The sequence below is a fragment of the Garra rufa genome, chromosome 6, assembly GCF_049309525.1.
Source record: "Garra rufa chromosome 6, GarRuf1.0, whole genome shotgun sequence".
Lineage (NCBI taxonomy): Eukaryota > Metazoa > Chordata > Actinopteri > Cypriniformes > Cyprinidae > Garra > Garra rufa.
Window position 1 is genome coordinate 12,784,929 of NC_133366.1, and position 24,144 is coordinate 12,809,072.

A 24,144-nucleotide genomic window follows, 5' to 3' on the forward strand; every position below is an offset into this window, starting at 1 on the left:
ATTTTAGTTATGATTAACATGAATAACAAACTGACCAAAAACTATAAAAATTAAATTAAATTAAATATAGCTCACTCACTAATAAAAAAAAAAAAACGAAAACTATAAAATAAAATAAAATATAGTTCACTCACTAATAAAAACTAAATTAATAAAATAAAATAATTGTAGGCATTTAAAATAAGATATAAAATAAAATAAATTGCATGAATAACAAACTGACCAAATTAAAGAAAAAGCTCACTCACTAAAATAAAATAAAATAAAATAAAATAAAATAAAATAAAATAAAATAAAATAATTGTAGGTGTTTTAGTTATGATTAACAAGAATAAAAAACTGACCAAGGAAAAAAATGTTAAATAGAATAATAAATAAAATAAATAATACTATTAATTATATAAAAAAACTATGTAATTATAAATATTTATTATAAATAATAAAAACTATGTTAGAAAATAAAATAAATGAACTGTACATATTTCAGTAATAATTAACATGAATAACAAACTGGCCAAGTTAAAGGAATAGCTCACTCACTAACATAAACAAACAAACAAACATGGCGCCTTTCTTACCAGCACACAATGAATGGGATTTCCTGCCAGGTCAGTAGCGGGCGCCTGCAAAAGCCTCCAGTCTCGGCCCTTGTTGTAAGTAATGTACGTCTTCACCTGGTTCTCCACCTTCCTATTAGCGATGAGCATACCTTCAATCCCTGCTACCTGGGAACAAGGGGGAAGAAATACGATACAAATATGAACATGAACATCTACATTCACAGTTCCAGCGCTACGAACTGTCATCAAATAAAGCCTCTTAATTACGCAGACACTAGTGCCCACTCTGTGCTAGCTGACATGCTCCAGACAATTTCCAAGTATTACTCTAGCTGACAAGCATCTAACCCAGTGCCAGGCTGCTCACGCTCGGCTTAAAACAAGCCCAAACTTAGCAATATTGAATCGTGACAGTGGTGCTAGCGACCCGTTTTAAATCGCACCCCACTAGCGAAGCATGCTCTAAGGCAGGGTCCGAGTCTGTAAGTGGCACTAATAGGGACTGCATTTGACAGTGTCACAGTGACGGAGCCGCATTGGATGGACACGGCTAATGAGGTCCCCTCCTCCGCTGGCCAGACGTGTCAATCACAGCGGTAATTATTTATTATCCTTTAGCTTCCATCTCTCCGTTCCAATGTTCTCCCGGAAGAAGATGGATGTACTGGTCGTGGTAGAGCGGTTCATATTCAGCATGCTCTGCAAATCGGGTCATACCTCAGTGAGCGGATCAGCTGCTTGTTCGTGTTTGCGATGCATTCGTCAGGACTACGCGCTCAGCACTATGCAAGCAATCAAAAGAGCAACTGAGCAAACAAAGCAAAGATCTTTAGCCTGAAATACTTCTCTTTAAAACAAGAGCAAAATGACCAAAGGCTTGCTGTTTAAACTATTTAAGAAGCCATCATATGTTGGTGACCAGTAATGCTAGAGTTTTTAACTGGGAGGAAAATAGGAAACAAGTGGCAACTGACTTTCTGCATCCACTTATAAACTTTTAGACCAGTTGGTAATCCACCAAGTTTGATATTTAATGTAAAGCAATGACATTCAGATATTTTTAATTGTGCATAAAGCTTTTGAGTCCATTGTACCCTACTGTTCAAAAGTTTGCAGATGTTTTACATTTATTTCTTTATTTATTTCTCTATCTATCCATTTATTTATTTATTTATTTCTCTATTTATTATGTTTTGGAATTAATTTTCTTTATGTTCACCAAGGCTGCATTTATCTGAAAATAAATGAATAAATGAATAAATGTATTTGTAATGTGAAATATTATAAATATTATTTTATATACATTTGATATATTTTATATGAATATTATTTAACATATCGTAAAATGTTATTTGCTGCTTATTTTGATGAAAAGGCTGACTTTTTTCTCACCATGGCTGAATTTATTTGATCAGAAAGCCAGTAAAAACTGTAATATTATGTAAAATTATTACATTTACAATAACTGTTTTTTTATTTTATTTTATTACACTTAAAATTTTAATTCATTACTGTGGTGCAAACTTATATTTTTTATCATCATTAAAATAAAAAACTGCATATTTCAGTAATTATTAACATAAATAACAAACTGATCAAGCTATAGGAATAATTAGATACACTCACCAATTAAAAAAAATCCTATAAAATAAATAATTGTAGGTTTTTAAAATAATGATTAATAAATAAAATATAAAAATAAAATAAAATAATTGCAGGCATTTTAGTTATGATTAACATGAAAACTGTCCAATTTAAAGGAATAGTTCACTCACCAATAAAAATAAAATAATTAATTGTAGGTATTTTAGTAATAATTAACATGAATAATAAACTGACTGGGTTAATGGAATAGCTCACTCATTAAGAAAAAAAATAAATAAAATAAATAAAACGATTTTAGTAAGGATCAATAAATGAAATATTAAATAATAATAATAATAATAATACTTATAATAATAATAATAATAATAATTGTAGTTATTTAAATTATGATTAACATGAAACCTGACCAAGTTAAAAGATTAGTTTACTCACCAATAACAAAAAAAAATTCTAAAATAAAATAATTGCAGGTATTTTAGTAATGATTAACACGAATAACAAACTGTCCAGGGTAATTGCTCACTCACTAAAAAAATAGCTCATATATTAAGAAAAATAAAAAAATAATAAAAAATAATTTTAGGTATTTCAGTAATGATTAACATGAATAACAAACTAAAACACTAAAATAAATTTATTGTTATAAAAAAACAAACATTCAACACATCATTATTTCTCCCTCTTAATGTCATCATATAAGTACATTAAATTATCAAAATTTTGTGATTAATTAAAATAATGAATGTGATAATGACTAAAAAGGCTTTTCCTTGGCATTTTTGGCAAAACATACATTTAAATAATAATTTCACTAAAGAATTATACTATTTAAAAAATAAATTACATTAATTCAATATTTAAAAATAATACATAATTAATTACAAACATTTTAATAATTATGAAAGAATTCATAACAATTGTCAAACGGTAACTGTGTTCATGAACATTTCTTTGTTCAACACAATGCCAAATATATTTGGACGAATCTGCTTGTTTGTGAAAACATATCTTTTTTTTCATATTGACTGATTGATTGATTGACTGATGAATGAACAGACAGTTTAAAAAAAAAAAAAAACTGCCCCCAAACTTCTAAACGGTAGTGCATTTTTAAATTCTAGTGTTGCCAGCGTAAGCAGTGTGTGTACTTTGCATAAAGCCAACACATGCCAACACCGGAAAAGTCTGCGCACAGAGTGCCAGAACCAAAATATACATTATCAATCATTACCGTTATAAAAATAGATAAAAAAGTAAAACAATCCCACTTCTCGCTGATCAATAGTCAGATAAATATGACAAACGTCCAGCCACAAACCACGTCTATACTTAGCCTCCAACCTGAGCTTCAGCGAAAAAAGACAGTTTTCAATAAGCATTAATGAAGGCTGCTGCAATCTATTAGAGATATGGATGGACTGCTGATTCAGTATTGGCAGGGTGAGCGCGCATTGAGCCAGCCTTGGCACAGAAGTGGGGAGATGCATCATAACCAATGCATTAATGAAACCATCCTTGCTTGCACTCACTAATGGAGACTATTTTTAGCTGCTTGGACAAGGAGAGCGAATGTTTCATTCCTCAATTTTATTTTGTGCTTGGGTACGGTCTGCTAATTTTAAAGCAATATAAGTATATGCTGAGAGCGACCATATTGTGATAGTAATGTCTTACTGTCATGAAAGAGGAATGGTTTCCTTGAACTCAATTGGCAAATCTATTTTTACAGAAAAACTACAGGCAGTGTGAGAGTTCTGGCAAAAGACAGGAGGATCGATCTTGAAATACTGATACTTCCGATACTTTAGGTTTTATAGTGTGGACAAATTATAAAGGTCTAAAGAGAAAATGCACGCACACACATACACACATATACTTTTTCCTGTTCTGAAAGTCATAAATATATGGAGCTCCTAAAGGGACATGGTGGTGGGAAAAATATTTTGTAAATCTTTTGCGTGCTCTTGCAAAATGTTTGTGCTTCCCAGAGAAACTTTGTGCTCACTTGTAAAACTTTGTGTTCCCCTAAAAACGCTCACAAAACTTTTGCACTCCCCAGAAAAAGTTTGCGTTTGTTCACAAATTTTTTGCGCTTCCCAAAGAAACTTTGCGTTTGTTTGCAAAACTTTTGCGTTCCCCAAAGAAACCTTGCACTTATTTGCAAAACCTTTGCGATCCCCAGAGAAACTTCTCAATCACTTGTAAAACATGTGTTTCCCAGAGAAACTTTGCGTTCGCTCATGAAACCTTTGCATTCCCCCAAGGAACTTTGCGTTCGCTCGCAAAACTTTTGCAGTCCCTGAGAAGTTTTGTGTTCAATTGCTAAACTTTTGTGTTCCCCCGAGAAACTTTGCATTCACTCACAAAACTTTAGCATTCCCCCGAAAAACGTTGCATTCTCCCACAAAACTTTTGCATTCCCCAAGAAACTTTGCGTTCATTTGCAAAACTTTTGTGTTTATCTGGGAACATTTGTGTTCACTTAAAAAGCGATTGCGTTCCTGAGAAACTTTGCGTTTGCCCGCAAAACTTTTGCATTCCCAGAGAAAATTTGCGTTCACTCACAAAACCTTTGCGTTTCCCCAAAAAACTTTGTGTTCGCTCACAAAACGTTTGTGTTTACCCGAGAAACTTTGCACCTTCGCAAAACGTTTCCATTTACTCGCAAAACTTTTGCATTCCCCGAGAAAGTTTGCAATCACTTGCAAAACATTTGCGTTCCCAAGAAGCTTTGCGTTTGCTCACACAACTTTTGCGTTTACCAGAGAATCTTTGCTTTCACTTGCAAACATTGCGTTTACCCAAGAGACTTTGCGTTAGCTTGCAAAGCTTTTGCACTTCCTAGAGAAACTTTGCAAACACTCAAAAAACTTTTTCAGTTTCCCAGAAAAAACTTTGTGTACACTTACAAAACTTTTGCGCTTCCTAGAGAAACATTGCGTACACTCACAAAACTTTTGCAGTTTCCCAGAGAAACTTAGCACTCACTCATAAAATGTTTGCGTTCCCCTGAGAAACAAAAATCTTTCGCGTTCCTCCAAGAAACTTTGTTCGCTCACAAAACTTTTTCATTCCCCGCAAAACTTTGCATTCTCTCGGAAACCTTTTGCATACCCTAGCAAAGATATTTGCGTTCTCTCACAAAACCAGTTGAGTTCGGACAAACACTGCATGTCTACTTTACTCCTTGCAGAGGTTCATACAGCTACGTACATTCAAAATGGAGCAGTAAAAAAGCATAACGCTTTATTTTGAACTTGGACTTAAATATAAGGAAATACATTCAGTGCTTACTTAAAAGCAGGTTTTGCCTTGTAACATTCTGAAATGCTAAGTGAACACAAATATATTTGTGAGAGAATGCAAAAGTTTTGCAAAGGAACACAGATATCGCAACTGAATGCAAAAGATTCTGAAAATATTTTTTTTCCTCCGACCCCATATTTTTTTCCACCACAATGTCCCTTTATGGGCTTCATATTCAATCAAAAAAAAAAAAAAAAACTATATTAATATATACATAGCCCAGAATATTCCTGAATACAAACCTTCAATTCACTTGGTTATTTGGTATGAGATTGGGGTAGTGGGGGAGGGGGTCCTAGTCTAATAGCCTAGTCTTATTAAAAGAAGAAAGCAGAACAATGCCACTGACCCAGATGAAGTATAATGCAGACTACCGCTGAGACGTATTTAAAGAATAGAGGAATAGAAACAACAGGAGAAACTGATCAAGAGAAAGGCACTTCCATTCATTTAGTCTCTCTTGTCATATGTTCTTTTATTAGCTTTCAAGAGTTTTTTTTCTCACACAGAAGAGTCTCCAATAAGACTTTTTCTCTCAAAGAAGGCTCCAATTAGTCCTTAAGACTGTTTGTTTGTGCCAATAATAAAGACTCTTCTTTAGACCTTTAAAACTAAAAAAAAAACCTCATAGAATCATTGAATAGCCATAATAAGTGAGCTTTTGAGCAATTAAGAATTCAAAATCTTTTTTATTTGAGCGCTGTAATTTTCTGATGTTCCTATTTCTAAAAACCAGGCTAGATACTGGTTATCATGCTCCAAAACAGAGCTAAACTTGAGCTAGATTTTCCAGAGGGAAACAAGTTACAATGTCTTCAAGCTACAATGAACTCTTTTATCTCGAAAGATCAAGGGAAGCTTCATTCCTCGTGATAGGAGCCCTTTAAAAAGTAGTCATACACAAAACAAGAGCAGTTCCCATTGAATTAGCAGCCCTTCTCCTCTTCCCCCTCGACAACATTTAACTACAACTCAATTTATCTCTCTGTCTTCATTGCTATCGTTCATTTACGCTTGCTATTTCCCCAGAGATAATGTGGGCTATGCTTGAGTGCCAGGGCGAGAAGTAGCGTCTGACATGAATTCTAATGCAGCCCAAGGAGTAATGAGCATCTAGCATGAAGCCGTTGACTTGAAGGCTAATGTTAGCTTGTTAACAAGTTAGTGATGAAGTTATGCCTCGTAAAGGTCGATCATGCTGTTGCCTCCCAGGCCACGGCTGGTCCTGACGTTCTCCAGGGCCAAGGTGAAGTACACCCCACGCGAGTCAGATATGTACAGGTTGTAGGTATCATTCTGGTTCCACTCCTGGACGGCGGTGAAAACCTGACCTTGATCTGTGCTCACGATATGCATGTCCTAAAAAACAGAAAAAGGAAAAGAGGGGAAAAGACAGCTGAGGGTGAGAAAAAAGAAAGCAGAAGTCATTAGCGAGGACCCCTGCTAGTACTCGGTGGGCATGGTCTACAGGATTACATGTTTGCACGGGGCTCAGTTGAACATGTGTTTTAATGTATACCCAACTGACCAAAGCAAGCCAGCTGAAAAGATTTTGCACTTCACTTCTTCAAGAGGAGAAATCTGCAGAAACGTGCTTGGCATTAGTAACTAAAAACCTTTACTTTGAGCGATCATTCATCCATACCAATCGGTGTCAATATAAAGGCCAAAACCACTGGGGTTAGCAACTTAGTAACTACAGGGGGTTGATAAAAAGCTAATAAATAATTAAATCATAAAAATGTATATTAAAACAATTTTTAAATAAACTCTATTGGAGGACCTTCTGACCAGCACGAATATGCCTCAGCAGACGATCCCTAACGCTGCAGCATGTCTGGTTTTCTATTTGCCAAAGAGAATTCAATCTCACTCCACTGGCTCCTGGTTGTAGCAAGAATCAAGTTCAAGTCTTTGACACTGGCTTTCATGACTGCTACTAGAAAACAGTCAATTTCCAAAACCTGATTAATGTGATCATCACAACTTTCTCTTCTTGTCTAGCTTACTTCTGAATCTAGTTGTCTAATAATATTTATCTACTCCGGCTAATTCACTCAACATTTTAAAGTAGTCTCTTACCTTGGGCAAGGAGTACTTTGGGATTTTAATGCGTACAAAAGCTTCTCTTTGATAGGACACATAGTAGCTCGCTCTGCCAGTGGTCGTCACCTGCATGGAAAAAAAAAAAAGAACATATATCTTAGAAATCAAAAACTGGCATCAATATTGGGGAAATGTATTGCAGTAACTATTGATTTGTCTTTGTACTTTGAACAAAAGTTTAGAGGTGGGCGGTATGACCAAAATCTTGGCATGAGTAACTTTATATAACGCTAATGGTGAATATCAAAATATGCACACTGATGTTGGCTTTGTTAAACGTTCTGGCAACTCAGAGATGGGTAAATATGTTGGGTTTAACCAGAAGTGTCCAAACCTGTTTTAAGAGGGCCACTGTCCTGCAGACTTTAACTCCAACCCCATTTAGACATACGTGAACCAGCTAATAAAAATCTTGAGACTTTCTAGAAACGTCTAAAAAAGTGTGCTGGAGCTAAACAGGATACTGATCCTTTAGGAGCAGGATTGGACACCCCTGGGGTAAATTAAGCCAGCAAGAAGGGTTATGCATTTTAACCTGAAAGGTTAGGTTTTGTTTTGTAATGTTTCTACCACAGTATAGCAGAATATCTATCACCATTTCTACCAGCAGTATATGCTGTCATAGAGTCCGGCCCTAGCAGGGTTGCCAGGTCTGCAAAACAACACTAGCCCAACTGCTATTCAAAACTAGACCAATGACATTGTTTTCCATGGTTTTCCCCTCTGTCAGTGGTCAGTGGTTTGTTCCTTAGCTCCAACCCCAAATAAACTAAACCTGAACTGGCCTGGAATCAAGGTCTTGAGACTCACTAGAAACCTCCAGAAAAGTGTGTCGGAGCTGGTTGGAGCTAAACTTTGCAGGATGCTGACCCTTTAGGAGCAGGATAAACTAACAGCAAGAAGGGTTGTGCATTTTAACCTAACATGTTAAGTTTTTGTTTTATAATGTTTACACTGTATAGCAGAATACCTATCACCATTTCTACCATAGCAGTATCTAATGTCATAGTATTCAGCCCTGGTAGGGTTTCCAGGTCTGCGAAACAAAATGAGCCCAATTGCTTTTCCAAAGTAGACCAATCATGTTTTTGCTGCGGTTTTCTTCTCCATCTGTGGTCTGCTCCAACGAAATTGCATTCTGGGGGGTTCCTCCTTTGTTCCTTAGCTCCAACCCCAATTAAACACACCTGAACCGACTAATCAAGGTCTTGAGACTCACTAGAAACTTCCAGAAAAGTGTGTTGGAGCTTTTCTGAACTAAACTGTCAGAACATTGGTCCTTTAGGAGCAGAATTTGACACCCCAGGGTTAAACTAACCCAGCAAGAAGGATTGTGCATTTTGAGCACAGTATAGCAGAATATCTATCACCATTACTGCCAGCAATATATACTGTCCTAGTGTCCAGCCAATCACCAATCACATTTTTTAGTAGTCCGCTCCGTTGAAATCGTGTTTAGAGGGAGGTCCTTCTTTGTTCCTTAGCTCCAACCCCAACTAAACACACCTAAAACATCTAACCAAGGTCTTGAGACTTGGTTAGAAACTTCTAGAGAAGTGCGTCAGAGCTGGTTGGAGCTAAACTTTGCAGGACACTAGCCCTGTAGTTGCAGGATTGGAAAACCCCTGGGTCAAACTAAGACAGCAATAAGGGTTGTGCATTTTAACCTAACAGGTTAAGTTTTGTAATGTTTCTACCACATTATGACAGAATATTTACCACCAGTATATACTATCATAGCATCCAGCACTAGCAGGGTTGCCAGGTCTCCAAAACAAAACCAGACTAACTATTTAAAACTATCCAAAACTAGACCAAACACTTTTTTTTCTGTCAGGGGTCCGCTCTGTCAAAATCACTTTCCTGAGGCTGTCCCTCTTGTTCCTTTGCTCCAACCTCAATTAAACACAACTAAAACATCTAATCGAGATCTTGAGACTCCATAGAAACTTCTAGAAATTTCTAGTATGTCTGAGCTGGTTTAAGCTAAACTTTGCAGGATACCGGTCCTTTAGGAACAGGATTGGACACCCCTGGGTTAAACTAACCCAGCAAGAGCACAATATCTATCACCATTTCTACCAGCAGTATGTACTGCCATAGTGTTCAATCCCTAGCAGGGTTGCCAGTTCTGTGAAACAAAACCAGCCCAATTGCTACTAAAACTAGACCAATCTTCCCTTTTGTCAGTGGTCCTCTTCATTGAAATCGCATTCCGAGGAGGTGAAGAAGAGATTCCTTCAACCTGCGGCAACTAGGGGTCGACAGTTGTTTTTCAGGGCTGATGCCGATACAGATTATTGCAGATTTTTGTAGACTGATAACCAATATTTTGAACTGATATACATTTAATGTCAAAATTAAGAATAACAAGGGCTCTGACAAAAACTTAAATGACAGATAACGATAACCATAAAAAATGCTTATTATCGGTGCCGATAATCGGTTGACCCCTTGTGCCAACAGTATAAAAGTAGCCTAATTCTGCAGTAAAACTAAGGTCTTGGCATCCCTGAGCCCTAGCGCATTTAATGACAATCTGAGCTATTAACTGACTGTCTTCTCCAGCACATTACACAAAGCTGTAAATTCTGAAGGCTAATTCAGTAACGGAGCGCACAGGTTACATCTAGAATGAGCCGTTTAAAACAATCTCCCAACCATGATTTGGAGGATACTGCTTGGTCTCGGTTTGTCGATGCCCTTTGCAGTTCAAGAGTGGAGAGTGGTAAATATCTTGTAGGACAATCAATACCCTCATTATTCTCTGTCAAGAGAAATCTTTAATTCTCGCAAGCAACGCGCCCGCTCCCACCCCGCTCCGAGGGGGATTGTTGCCGCTAATGATAGCGCGTGTAGCAAATACACACTGGTTGTTAGCATACACAGCAGGAACTGTCAGAAGCTTGTCATATCTACAGCTGCACAAGGGGGAATGGAGAATTAAATAAATAATTCTTCCGCAGCACAAAAGGTACTTCATCCTGCCAAAGTAGCAGACACGTTTAATTCATCCCACCTCTTTTCATAATTTCAATTAGAGGGCATATACACACCCAACAGGATTCCGGTTTGAACATGGGAATAAAATGGCTCCGTGATTATATGACAGAAACAATTATGCTTCTTAGCGGGTAACGTGCATTCAATAAACGAGGAGAGAGAGAGGCAGAGAAGGAGAGCGGCGGTCTGGAGAAAGTTCTAAACAAACAGCATGTCCGACGTGTCTCCAAAAAGCCGCTCTGCGTGCAACAGAAGGAAGGAGCAGGCAGGATCGATGCTTTCCAGGGGCAGTTGAACTTCGAAAGAAATTGGGATGATCGATTTTTCTGTTTCACATTCTTTGGACTGTGATGTGGCGTGACAAAACATTGGGGTTGAACGTCCATTCCTTATTGGCAGGACTTGTTATCTGCACTGCTGTTAGACTTCCAAGAGGGTTGTGAGTAAATGTTTTGAAACTTGCCATCAATGTGAGGAACCTTTCCATTGGCTGGGAAACACTGTCATTTATAATTCCCAGTCTGAAGTTTTGGCCGTGACTTCGGATGCAATTATTTGTATTCTCTAGGTGCCCGTTCTTTAGTTCCCACCATAATTTGTACTGTTTCGAAGACAAATGTTTTCATGCAGATGGAAATTAATATATTCAAAAACTGCCCTGGATTGGAATTGGAAATTTAGGCCATTACCATTTCACTTTTTCCCATGAGTATAGGATTATTATTTTGATCCACCAGGGAGTCGACAATGACACAAATAAGCATGGACACATACATAATTACGCACACAAACTTTGTCTGAATGTTAAGGAAAGTGAATTTTGCTTGGGAATGACATGAGGGTAAAGAAATGATGACAGAATGTTGGTTTTTGGGTGAACTATTTCTTTAAGGTATATTCACACTGACGGTGATCTGCAGCCCAAAGCAAGCAAGTCATTCATTTTCAATGAGATTTGGAGATTTGAGGCGACATGAGCGGCGGCAACCATTTCCGAAGCGGCAAAGGTGAGCAAAGTTCAACTTCATGCAAATAAGCAGCGACACCATGGGAGCGAAGACAGAGGGCCTTGCACGATCCACCTCGTTATAGTTAGATATTTTAATCAAGTATGTGCTAAATTTTGGATCATATATATTTGAGTCTATTTATACACCAGATATCACACTGTGTTCCACATTCCACAATTTATAAATGAGGAGCAATGGGAATGACAGAGCATTTCGCAGTGAAAACACACTGAAATCCCAACAGGTCTGTTGTTGTAGGAAGTTCTTATCTCAGAGACTAATGGCAAAGGGTTACACTGTTATCATTGTATTTTTTATTTCGTTCCCACTGTTTGACTTTCATTAATTGTGGATGCCATTATATAATCCAAATCATAATTACACAATGCCATTTGACATTTCAAAAGATGCTTTTTATTATAACAGTACTGTAATTCTAGCACTGATTACCTATTCAAATGTAATTCTCAGGCTAAAATTAAATATGCTTAAGGACACTATTTTTCTAAAGTGCAGACTTGCAGTTCAGGCAACATTTACCACAGTAGATTAAACAGTCATAGAAAGCATTTGGAAAAAAAAAGAGACTAGAACAATACAAACTAACTGAAGCAAACTATTTGAAAACTATGGAAGCCCCTTTCCACCACTGAATGAAAAATAAAAACAGAAAAAAAGTCAGAATTGAGAGATATAAACTCACATTTCTGACGTTTTCTCAGAATTGCGTGATATAAACTCACATTTGCGAGTTATAAAGTCAGAATTGAGAAATTTAAACTCACAATTCTGACTTTTTTCCTCAGAATTACGTGATATAAACTCACAATTCTGACTTTTCTCAGAATAGCGTGATATAAACTCACATTCGCGAGTTATAAAGTAAAATTTAAGACATAAACTCACATTTCTGACTTTTTCTCAGAATTGCGTGATATAAACTCACAATTGCGAGTTATAAAGTCAGAGTTAAGAGATATAAATTCACAATTCAAATTTTTTTCTCTCAGAATTACGTGACAAACTCACAATTCCGATTTTTCTCAGAATTGAGTGATATAAACTCATAATTGTGAGTTATAAAGATAGAATTGAGAGATATAAACTCACAATTCTGACTTTTCTCAGAATTGCGTGATATAAACTCACATTTGCGAGTTATAAAGTCAGAATTGAGAAATTTAAACTCACAATTCTGACTTTTTTCCTCAGAATTACGTGATATAAACTCACAATTCTGACTATTCGAATATCTAGCAGTTCGAAGGAAAAATATCTGAATTGTGACCTATTTCTCAAAATTGCGACTTTATTTCTTAGAGTTGCGAGTTCATGTCTCACGATGACTTTGTAACTTGCAATTGCGAGTTTATATCTTGCAATTCGGAGAATAAAAGTCAGAATTGCAAGATGTAAACTCACAATTGCGAGAAAAAAGTCAGAATTGTGAGAATAAAAAGTCGCAGTTACCTTTTTTTTTTTTACATTTTTATTCAGTGGTGGAATTCAGTGGCTTACACTGAACTTCCATTGAGTTTGGGGGAAAAAAATTGTTCAGTTATACACTGTACATATTACTAACATTATTACTACAACTACTACTACTACTACTACTACTAACATTAATTGATAATATATTTGATATCTAATTAATATATTAAAGTAAGTGATCTTAGGTCCTTACCTGAACGAACACATATTCATCCTGAACCACGAGTGAGTTGGTCTCAATATAGCCAGAAAATGGATGTGTCCTACTGGATTCAGAGCAGGCTTGAGCTCTGCATGTCACATACTGACAATCTGTTGTAAGGAGAGACAGAAAATGGATTCTAGCTGTTAATTAGATTCTGATTCTGGGGGCATCGAGTCCAGTAACCTCTGACTGCTTTACAGAATTTATAAGGACACTTCAGCTTCAAGGAACAGTAGGTGGAAGATTCAGTATTATGCATTCAAAATTAAATGTAAAGTTCATTCAAACAAATGAAAATTCTGTCATTATTTGCTAACCCTAATGTCACACATTTTTATTTTATTTTTATTTTTTTAAACAAAGAGGATTTAGTTTTTTGGAAGCTTGGTTACTATGAACCACTGTTGTATGGAAAAGTATTTTCATTCTTCTGGACTACGTGAGACCACTGAGAGAAAGCAAGTCCTATATTTATCTGCTATCAGATGGTATGTTTATCATTACGGTAATCCTGTCTATAGCTGCCTAGAGGACTGGCTTTATCCTCAGTCTCGGAATCCATTCCCAAGCTCACGGTCTCTTGTCTCATCTCTTTTCCTCCTCTAGCATCAAGACTGAAGTAGGAGTGTCCCGTAGATCAGTAGATGGGATTTGAAAGGAAGGTGGGGAAAAAGAGAATTCGAAATAACCTTAGTACGTACTGTGAAGGAGCATTTCTTTGAATGGACGAGCGTACTAAAGAAATACACCTCTTTACTGAGTGAGTCAGGGTTTTGAGTCTGAAAGAGATTCAGTGTGACACTGAATGAAAATATAGTACTGGGACATGTTGTTTCAGAACAAACAGAACGAGTGAGGCATGAGCAAAAATCTGATGGCTCTTTCTTTTTTTCAAATGAATATAAGAGTGAGGCATGAGCAAAAATCTGCCAGCACTTTTTAAAAATGAATCTGTTGTGTGAATAATAAAACGACTCACACAAATCACTTAAAATGTAGGAAAAATGTGATGTTTTAAATGATTTGTTTACACTTCTATAATATAATATAACACATGACTTTTTCTTTGTTATCCTTTTGATGTACAATATGAATTTAAATTATTTTAAAGTTATACAATGGCTTACTTAATTTAAGAACTCACTAAAATGTAATAATTTTAAATTAAAAAAATTAATACAATTAAATAAAACAAATAAGAACACACTAAAATGCAATAATTAAAAAAAAAAAGAAAAAAAACATGATGGCTCTTTATTTATTTATTTTTTCAAATGAATCAGAGTAAGTGAGGTATGAGCAAGAATCTGCCAGCAGTTTTTTAAAAAAATGAATTGATTGTGTGAATAATAAAATGACTGTGAAAATGTGATGTTTTAAATGATTTCTTAACACTTCCATAATATAATATAATATAATATAATATAATATAATATAATATAATATAATATAATATAATATAATATAATATAATATAATATTACTTGTTCTTATCCTTTTTATGTATGAATTTAAATTATTTTAGAATTATACAATGGCTCACTTATAATATTTGCTGAATCTGGATTTAAAAAACTCACTAAAAATAAATAAATAAATAAAATAAAATAAAACAATGTGATGTTTTAAAAGATTTTTTTACACTTATATGATAAAATATAATACAATATAATATAATATAATATAATATAATTATAATATAATATAATATAATATCATATAATATCATACAATTAGAATTACACAATGGCGCACTTATATTATTTGAAGTCTGGAATTTAAAAACTTACTAAAATGTGATAATTAAAAAATAAATAAATAAAATAAAATACTAAATCTGATGGTGCCTTCTTTTTTCAAATGAAAATCTGCTTTGTGAATAATAAAATGACTCAATTAAATCACTTAATTATTTAGAAAAAAATATGATTTTTTTTACACTTCTAATATAATATAATATAGTGTAATACTTAGTCTTTGTTATCCTTTTGATGTATGAATTTAAATTATTTTAGAATTATACAATGGCTCACTTATAATATTTGCAGTCTAGAATTTAAGAACTCACAAAAAAGTAATAATTTTAAAATAAAATAATAAAATTGAAAAAAAATCTGAAAATCTGTTGTTAAATCGCTTAAATTAAAAAGGTGATGTTTTAAATTATTTGTTTACACATTTCATAACATAATATAATATAATAATACATTTTATAATACTTTTTTGTTATCTTTTTGATTAATTTATTTAAATTATTTTAGAGAGAATTCTCTAAAATAATTAAATCTGGAATATAAGAACTCACATAATAAAATAAAATAAAATAAAATAAAATATTAAATTAAACTAAATTAAATTAAATTAAGAGCTACATTCATGACCTGAGTGTCAGTGACGCATCTTTGTATCATATATATATAAAATTCACAGTATAAATCAAAAATTCCACCACAAGACTGTTGAAGAATACAGACAAAGAAAGAAAGAATCAACTCACGGCCGTCAGGAGTGTGGGCCTCCATGTGCACAAGATCTAACTCCTTGTCCAGACCACTTACTGACCTGCATTAGACACACACCAGAGTGAGGAGAAAGCGGTTTTATCACAGAGATGAAAAAAAAAATCCATAACAGATGTCTTACTGAAGGTCTATTTCAGCCAGCAAAGTGAAAAAAGAGTTGCGAGGTGCCACTTCCACAAATGCCACATGATGGGGAAAGGAATCAAAGTGCAATTTGCAGCAGCAACCAGAAGCGTGTCTAAAACCCATGTATTTGTAGGTGTATATTTGTGCATGATGGTGACAGTGAAGGAGTACAATGGAAATGAGAATGATGACACCTGTTGGAAACATGAGTGTGTGGTGCACCAGCCCTTAAACAACCCTACCATTAACTAGACAGTGTCTTTCATGGCTAAAAGTAGGCTGTGCCAGTGTAGCAGTTCTCTATGACTCATGCACACATTGAAGACAAACTTCTGATAAAAGCTCTGCTTTCTCACTAACAGTCTAAAACATCCTTCAGTGGTTACACATCATCTTAGCTACTTCCTGTGTGATGTGTACACTTTGGTAGGAATGCATTGACTATTGCGTATGTATTTGCGTAAATCTTGCATAAATACAGTACAGCTTTTGCAGTCTTAATCTTACAGTGTGTCATGTTTAAAAAAACAAGTTAGACATCTTGTACTTGACAGTGGCTTGGATGCAGTTTGTCTCAAAAATCATTGTAGAAATATGCTTAGATAAAGCAATATTCCACTGGTCATGTGATCTCAATATGGTAACCCATTTCATGTAATAAAAGACAGATTTATTAAGGTTAATATCTACAATAAAAGCTCAATGATTTAAAGTTTGAAAATGAAGGAAGTAAGACAACCATAACTGTTAGTATTGCAATTCATTTCAGTTTAAAAGTCAGCCAATAAAAGCAGGGTTACTTAGATAAAGCAAGTCATGTGATCTTATTATGGCAATTCATTTCAAGTAAAATAAGACAGCTTTAGTTTTTTTATGACTTTAAGTTATTATGACTGAAGTCTAAAATCAAAGCTCATTTAAAGTCTAACATTAAAAATATTGTTTTATATACAGTGAACAGCAATATCTCTTAAATTAAAGCACAGAAGATTTTTGCTATTTTTTGCTATTAAAAAAAAAAAAAAAAAAAAAAAACAACTCAGGATTTATTTCCCCCATAATTTGACCAAAAACTTAAAAAAAATCTAATTAAATTAAATTAAATTAAATTAAATTAAATTAAATTAAATTAAATTAAATTAAATTAAATTAAATTAAATTAAATTTGTTGAAGTTTTTGGTCAAATTATGGGGAAAATAAATCTTGAGGTTTTTATTATTATTATTATTATTTTGGTTTTCCACATTATAATATGACACAAAACAAAACAAAATATAATACTTTTTCTTTGTTATACTTTTAATGAATGAATTTAAATGATTTCAGAGAGAATTATAATATCCGCATTCTGAAATGTAAAATCATTAAAACGTAATAATTTTTAAATTCAATTCAATTAAATTTTGAAATAACTACAATGTAATAATTTTAAAATAAAATAAAATAAAGACTGTTTTTTTCGTTTATTTTTTTTTTCTAATTTTTTGTTTTGTTTTGTTTTTCCACATTCTAAAATCACAATTTTAAACAAAACACAAAATTAAATTAAATTTTTAATGTATATATCACAAGTTTGTGATACCCTACAAAATTGTTGTTAGTGTTTTGTTTTGTTTTTTTCACATTCTAAAATAAAAAATTTAAAAATTAAAAATAATAATCATAATAAAATCTAATTTATCTAATTAAATAAAATCTAATTAAATACAATTTAATAACTTATTCAAATTAAATTACACTTTGAACTCACTTAAATATAATAATTAAAAAAATAAATGACTGTATTTTACAACAACAATATCTCCTAATTTACTACTAATTTACTAATTTAATTTAATTAATTAAAAAACATTTAATATCACAAATTCTTGGCCAAATAATAAAAAAATAATAATAATCTTAAGCTTGTTTTCTTTTTCTACATTTTTTTTTTTGTTTTTCCACATTCTAAAATCACAATTTTAAACAAAACACAAAATTTAAAATAATAAATAAATAATAATAAAATGCCTTACTCAAATCACTTAAAACTTTGGAAATATGTGATGTTTTAAATTATTTGTTTACACTTCTATAATAATATAATAAATATACTACATTACTTTTTCTTCGTTATCCTTTTAATGAAAGAATTTAATTGATTTCAGAGAGAATTATACAATGGCTCACTTATAGTATCTGCAGTCTGATATTGAATAACTCACTAAAATATAATAAATTAAAAATGTAATTTAATTTAATTACATAACGTTTTGAACTCACTAAAATGTAATAATTGTAAAATAAAATAATAAAATAAAATACAATCAAAAAATAGGGTCTGAGGGTCAATGATGCAATTAAAGTCTAACATTAAGATTTGTTTTATATACAGTGAAATATTACAACTATTACACATATTTTTAATTTAATTTAAGTTTTAGCCAAATAAAAAATAAAAAAAGAATGAAAAAAGGAACATTTTTATTCTAAAGTCACAATTTAAAAAAAAAAAAAACACACAAAACAAAACAATCCCATTCACAGCCCAACTGGAGTCTTTATTTTTTTGTGGGTGTACATCATTTTAAACAGATTTTTTTTCAAAAGTGCTATCTATTTCTTTGTGTGTAAAACTTTTCTAAACTACTTTGAAGTCTAGATGCACTATGCAGCAGAATTCCTTTCTCTTCTGCTCTCCTCAGTTATCTTTACGCCTCTATTCTCTTTCCATTTTCCTCTGCCATGCTTATTCTCTCCCTTTCTTTTATTGTCTTGATACTGAATGGAAAGTAGTTGTGCAACAAAGGTCTTAGAGCTCAAACATCTGTGCAGTTTTCATCTCACGTCGACACAAACAACAGCCTGTGCATTTTCTAAGCATAAGAGCGGGCAAAAAAGGACACAATTTTCAACCGTATCCATCTTCTCAATTGCTCAAACTCTTCCCACATATTGTGAGCGCGTCAATGTCAACCAGCTCTCTACTAAACTCTTCTTGTTCGCCCCTAAAATTGTAAGTTAGTGACACCATGTGAGAAATGGAGATGAGGTGTGATTGTGACTGTATCACCTACCAGTAGAAGCGATTCGGAGTCACTCGCTCGTGAACCAGCTGCCACTTTCGGCCAAAGTCAAATGAGCTATACAGCTGTGAGAAGAAGAGAGAGAGAGAAAAAAAAAGACAGAGGCAGCCATTAAAAACAGGCAGCCACTAAAATCTGCAATCATTCGCTCTGTTAAGTTAAAGCCATTTAACCATTTAAAGCCAGATTTTTCTCATTTCATTTAAGAGCCTTTTCTCTGAATATAACTGATTCGTCATTGTGATTTGTATTTCATTATACAGCTGAGTCACTGTGTGTTGTGCTTTTCAAAGGAATGAGCAAAAAGCACAGTCTTCAAATCAGTTGTCATGGGTTAAAGAGAACATGATTATGGTTAGGCTTTTATAAGTAATTGAACGCAGTATTGTATGGAAATATATGCCATTTTAATAGTGTGGAAAATGGAAACCATATTTATTGCATATAAAGAGACAGTGAAGGGCATCACATCATAAGGAATACATTTTTCTTGATCTTCTGTTAAAAAAAAGTTATATTGTAGTTTGAAAATATACTGTAACTTTCAGAACTCAAAACCTCCTTAAATGTTTTTGAGACTAAGCAAAAAAAAACAAAAAAAAAACACTAAGTACAGTTGAGGTCAAAAGTTTACATACACCAAAGTAAGAGGTATCATACTGTACAAAATGCATGTTATTGTTCATTTAGTACTGACCTGAATAAGATAATAGTTTACATCCCCTTGATTCTTAATAATGTGTTCTTACGTGAATGATCCACTGCTGTGTTTTTTTGTTTTTTTTTTGATTAGTGATAGTTGTTCATGAGTCCCTTGTTTGTTCTGATCAGTTAAACTGCCTGCTGTTCTTAAGAAAAATCCTTCAGCTCCTACAAATTCTTTAGTGTACCAGCATTTTTGTGTATTTGAACCCTTTCCTATGATTTTGAGATCCATCTTTTCACACTGAGGACAGCTTAGAGACTCATATGCAACTATTACAAAAGGTTTAAAAGCTTACTGATGCATTAAGAGCCGGGGGGTGAAAACCTTTGGAATTTGAAGATCAGGGCAAATTTAACTTATTTTGTCATTTGGGAAACATGTAACTATCTTCTGTATCCTCTGAAGGGCAGTTCTAAATAATAATAAAACAAGATATTTAGGCAAAATAAGAAAAATGTACACATCTCCATTCTGTTCAAAAGTTTTCACCCCCTGGCTTTTAATGTATCGTTTTTTCCTTCTGAAGTGTCAGTGAGTGTTTGATTTTTCTGAAGAGCAGCATGCAGTTTAACTGTTCTGGACAAACAAAGGACTCGTGAACAACTATCACTAAACAAAAAAACACAGTTGTGGATCATTCAGGTAACAACACAGTATTAAGAATCAAGTGTACGTAAACTTTTGAACTGGGTCATTTTTTTTTAATAAATTCAACGATTCTTTTCTTTTGTGGACTATATGTAAATGTCTTTTATGTGAAATATCATATTCAGGTCAGTACTAAAAAACAACAACATGCATTTTGTATGATCCCTCTTATTTTGGTAAAATAATGAACATTTTGCAGATTCTGCAAGGTGTGTGTTAACTTTTGACCTCAACTGTAGGTCTATGTACTGCACCACATAAATATATTTGACAAATATTTGCCAAAGTCAATTCACTTCAATTCAAAGTTTTTGTTTGCTTGTTTGTTTTTGAAAGAAACTAATATTTTTCTTCACCAAAGACAAATTGAATTAATCATTCATTCATAATGTTATTTTATTTTATTGATCCATTCACTGTTCTCAAAGAATCAAATCAAAGAATCCTGTAAACAATGTAAAACGGATTGCACAAAAAGACTGTAAGGCAGAACTATTTTCAATATTTTTAAAATATATGATTTCCGAAGGATGTGACACTGGGGACTAGAGAAAAAAAGTTAAAATATATTAAATTTGAAATAAACAGATATTTTAAACTGCAATAATAGGTTACTCTATGGCATTTTTTTTTCTTTTTAATCATTAAAACAAAATAATATTAATTAAGGCCTTTTACTGTACTGTATCGCAGTTATATGTTTTGATACCATAAAGTTAAATCAGTGGTACATTATTTTAGAGCTGCATTCATACAATAAATCAGACAAATGATATTTATCAAGATACTATTCTTCCAAATCTCTGTTATGCATTATTATGGCTCAAACTCTGGGATGTGACAAACCGAGGGCATACAACAGAGAGAAGCAAGAGAAGACAACTGGTAGAAGTTAAAAGCGCAGATCATTTGAGGTTCAACAGTTACCTGGAGCTAGCAGTGCGTGAAACACAACACATTAAAATGTGTCTAAATGGAATTATTTGGACTTGAAGCTGCAAGGTGAAACTCAAGGGAATCCTAATGGATGAGATGAGTCCATTTAGGTCTGGAGGGAATTCATTTGGAAGTTTCTGCTCCACAGTGTGATCTAGTCTATATATATGCGTTTCAGTTCATGGAAAAGAAGAGACTATACCTTCAATCTCTAGAGATTTATAGAGTTTGTTAAGACGGCATATCTCAAACCAGGTTCAGTAGACCCCTGTCTGTCTGAAATAGCTAGGGTGTCCGCAGAAACGTTCTGTATTGTGAGCAAAAATTGCATTGCAAACTACATGAATGGAAGAGAAGCAGACTTGCATTTTCTGCCGTCTGGGTTTCACATTCATTTCCGCCATAGATATCTCAAATAAAGCATTTAAGCATTGAACCAAACCACTCAGCTCTACAAAACAAGATGGGTACAGTTATGAACTTATGAAATGGGTCCTTGTTCAAAAAAGTTTGAGACACCCTGCAGGGATTGTATTTTTTCTATATTCTGAGACATATAGTATGATTCTGTGTGCACGCATTAAAAAAGACTAAATACAAAGTGTCAAGTACGTTTCTACAGAAACATCGATGTAGTTGTTCAAATCTTTAAATGAACAGACAGGGGTCACAAACCATCTGCAGATTGCATTGTACATCTTGACAAGTCACTGAACATTACATTAAGACAGAACAAAGAGAGTTTGCATCACATGCTGTTTACTGACAGGAGCTGGAAGCATCACACAAATGCTCAATAACAGGACTGATGCTTTTGATGAGATCTGAAAAGACTGTTTCTGAGAAGATTGCCCCCAATCACTGAATCTAACCCAGAAATACACAGAGTTCAAAGAGGTTCAAGTACAATAAGAATCCAAATACAGAGAGCAGAGAAGCCACCTCAGTTTAATTAGACTTTATTATTCCTAAAGTGACTCTTCACTTCTATATTTTTGCAGCATAGTGTTATATAAATGGCAATAAACTGCTGCAGGAGCCAAGGCCTAGCAGTTAACAGGGTTATTATGGATAATTATAACTAAAACTATTCAAGAAATGTGGTAATTGAAATGTGAAGCTGAAATAAAAAAATACATATTATGCATTTTTTTTTTTTCAATTAAATTAAAATTAGAAGAGAACAAATCTAATTCAAAGTGCATATAAATATTAGATGAAAAATAATAGGCTAGGTTATTATTAAAATGAGATATGTTTTAAGCACTTAAACACTTAAATAAGTGAAATAAGTGAAAAAAATAAGTGAGTCATAAATGTCAAAACCACATACCAAATAAATAAAAATATACTAAATAAAAGCTCATTAAAAACATTTTTTTTTAAATAAACAACTAATATATATATATATATATATATATATATATACATAAATACAAAAAATACCACTGACAGTTGCACATGGCAGCTGGTGCTTTGAGAAAGCACTGATTTTACACAAAAATGCATACTGAAATAATATTTCTGGAAGATGTAGATGTATAATTAGTGGTAATTTATTCTGGAGAAAAAAAAACTGCAAATAAAAATGAGAAATGGGCATTTAAATCTACAAATTTAAGGTTAAAAATTAAAAAGCATTCAAATATTACTCACATTGAGGAACTAGTTATTAAAATAATAATAATAATAATAATAATAATAATAATAATAAACATGTCACAAGCACATACCAAATAAAGAAATACTAAAATTAAAACCAAAACATGATAAAATAAAAAAATAAAAACTAATTTAAAATACATATAAATAATATAAATATTAGATTTAAAAAATAACCTAACCTGAAAAAAATTAGATATGTTGCTAAGTTTAAGCTCTTAAATTACTTAAAAAAAAAAAAAAGAGTCATATGTCAAAAGCACATACTGTCAGTATTTTGTCCTGTCTTGTTCTGTTTTCCCAGTGTTTTTCCCCCCATGTTTCTAGTTCATTTGGTTTAGTCCTTGTTCTCCCCCTTTTGGTTTAGTCCTTTTGGTTTAGTCTTGCCCATATTTGTATTTCCCCCTCGTCATCTCGTTATCTTGTTTGTGACCACGCCCATGTTTCTGTGTATAAAGTCTGTGTCTGCTCACTCCCCAGTGTCCGTCGATGTATTGTTACATGCGTTCATTGCTTGCTCCTGGTTTTTGTTTGTTTGTATTTAGTTTCAGTGTTTTGTTTAAATAAACTGTTTATGTTCATTTAATCCGGTTCTCCTGCTTCATCTCCACTCCTCCACTCAGCCAGATTGTGACACATACCAAATAAATAAAACTATAGTAAATAAAAGCTAATTAAAAACATAAACTAAAACAGTATAAAAATAATACAAACATAGCACTGACAAGTGGCAGGTGGTGTTTTCCAAAAGTGAGGACGCACTGATTTTACTCAAAAATGCATACTGAGATAATATTTTTGAAAGATGTAGATGTATAATTAGTGGTAATTTATTTAAAAAAAAAAAACTCCACATAAAAATTCAAAATGAGGAAATTAGCATATAAATCTACAAATTTTAGGCTAAAAATTACAAATGCATTCAAATATTACTCACATTGAGGAACTGACACATAACACAACCCTGAAGCAAGTTCAAGTCCAGCTTAAATAATGTCCAAAGCTCGTTTCACCCTCATATTTAATCATTTCCTGTCCTCTCCACTTCTGTCCGTCCTAATAAAACGGGCAAAAATGCTAACAACAAAAATAGCACTAAAAAGAAAAAAATGCTTCTGGTGAAATAAGTCGAAGTGAGTGGGAAGTAGAAGAACAGAATGTATGCTCAGATCCTATGACCCCTAGAGTCATG

The 24,144-nt window shown here is 33.2% G+C and overlaps 1 protein-coding gene across 2 annotated transcripts in view; it reads right to left on the bottom strand.

The window, feature by feature from the left end:
* The window catches only part of sorcs3a (sortilin related VPS10 domain containing receptor 3a), a 351,206-nt gene that overhangs the window by 75,977 nt on the left and 251,085 nt on the right, over positions 1 to 24,144 (bottom strand). For both annotated transcript variants that reach the window (XM_073842202.1, XM_073842201.1), the window contains exons 5-10: positions 18,992 to 19,065; positions 15,784 to 15,848; positions 13,275 to 13,393; positions 7,554 to 7,643; positions 6,651 to 6,830; positions 579 to 725 (exon numbers count right to left, since the gene is read on the bottom strand). In XM_073842202.1, the coding sequence (XP_073698303.1) occupies positions 579 to 725; positions 6,651 to 6,830; positions 7,554 to 7,643; positions 13,275 to 13,393; positions 15,784 to 15,848; positions 18,992 to 19,065 (675 nt within the window). The remainder of the gene's footprint in view (positions 1 to 578; positions 726 to 6,650; positions 6,831 to 7,553; positions 7,644 to 13,274; positions 13,394 to 15,783; positions 15,849 to 18,991; positions 19,066 to 24,144) is intronic.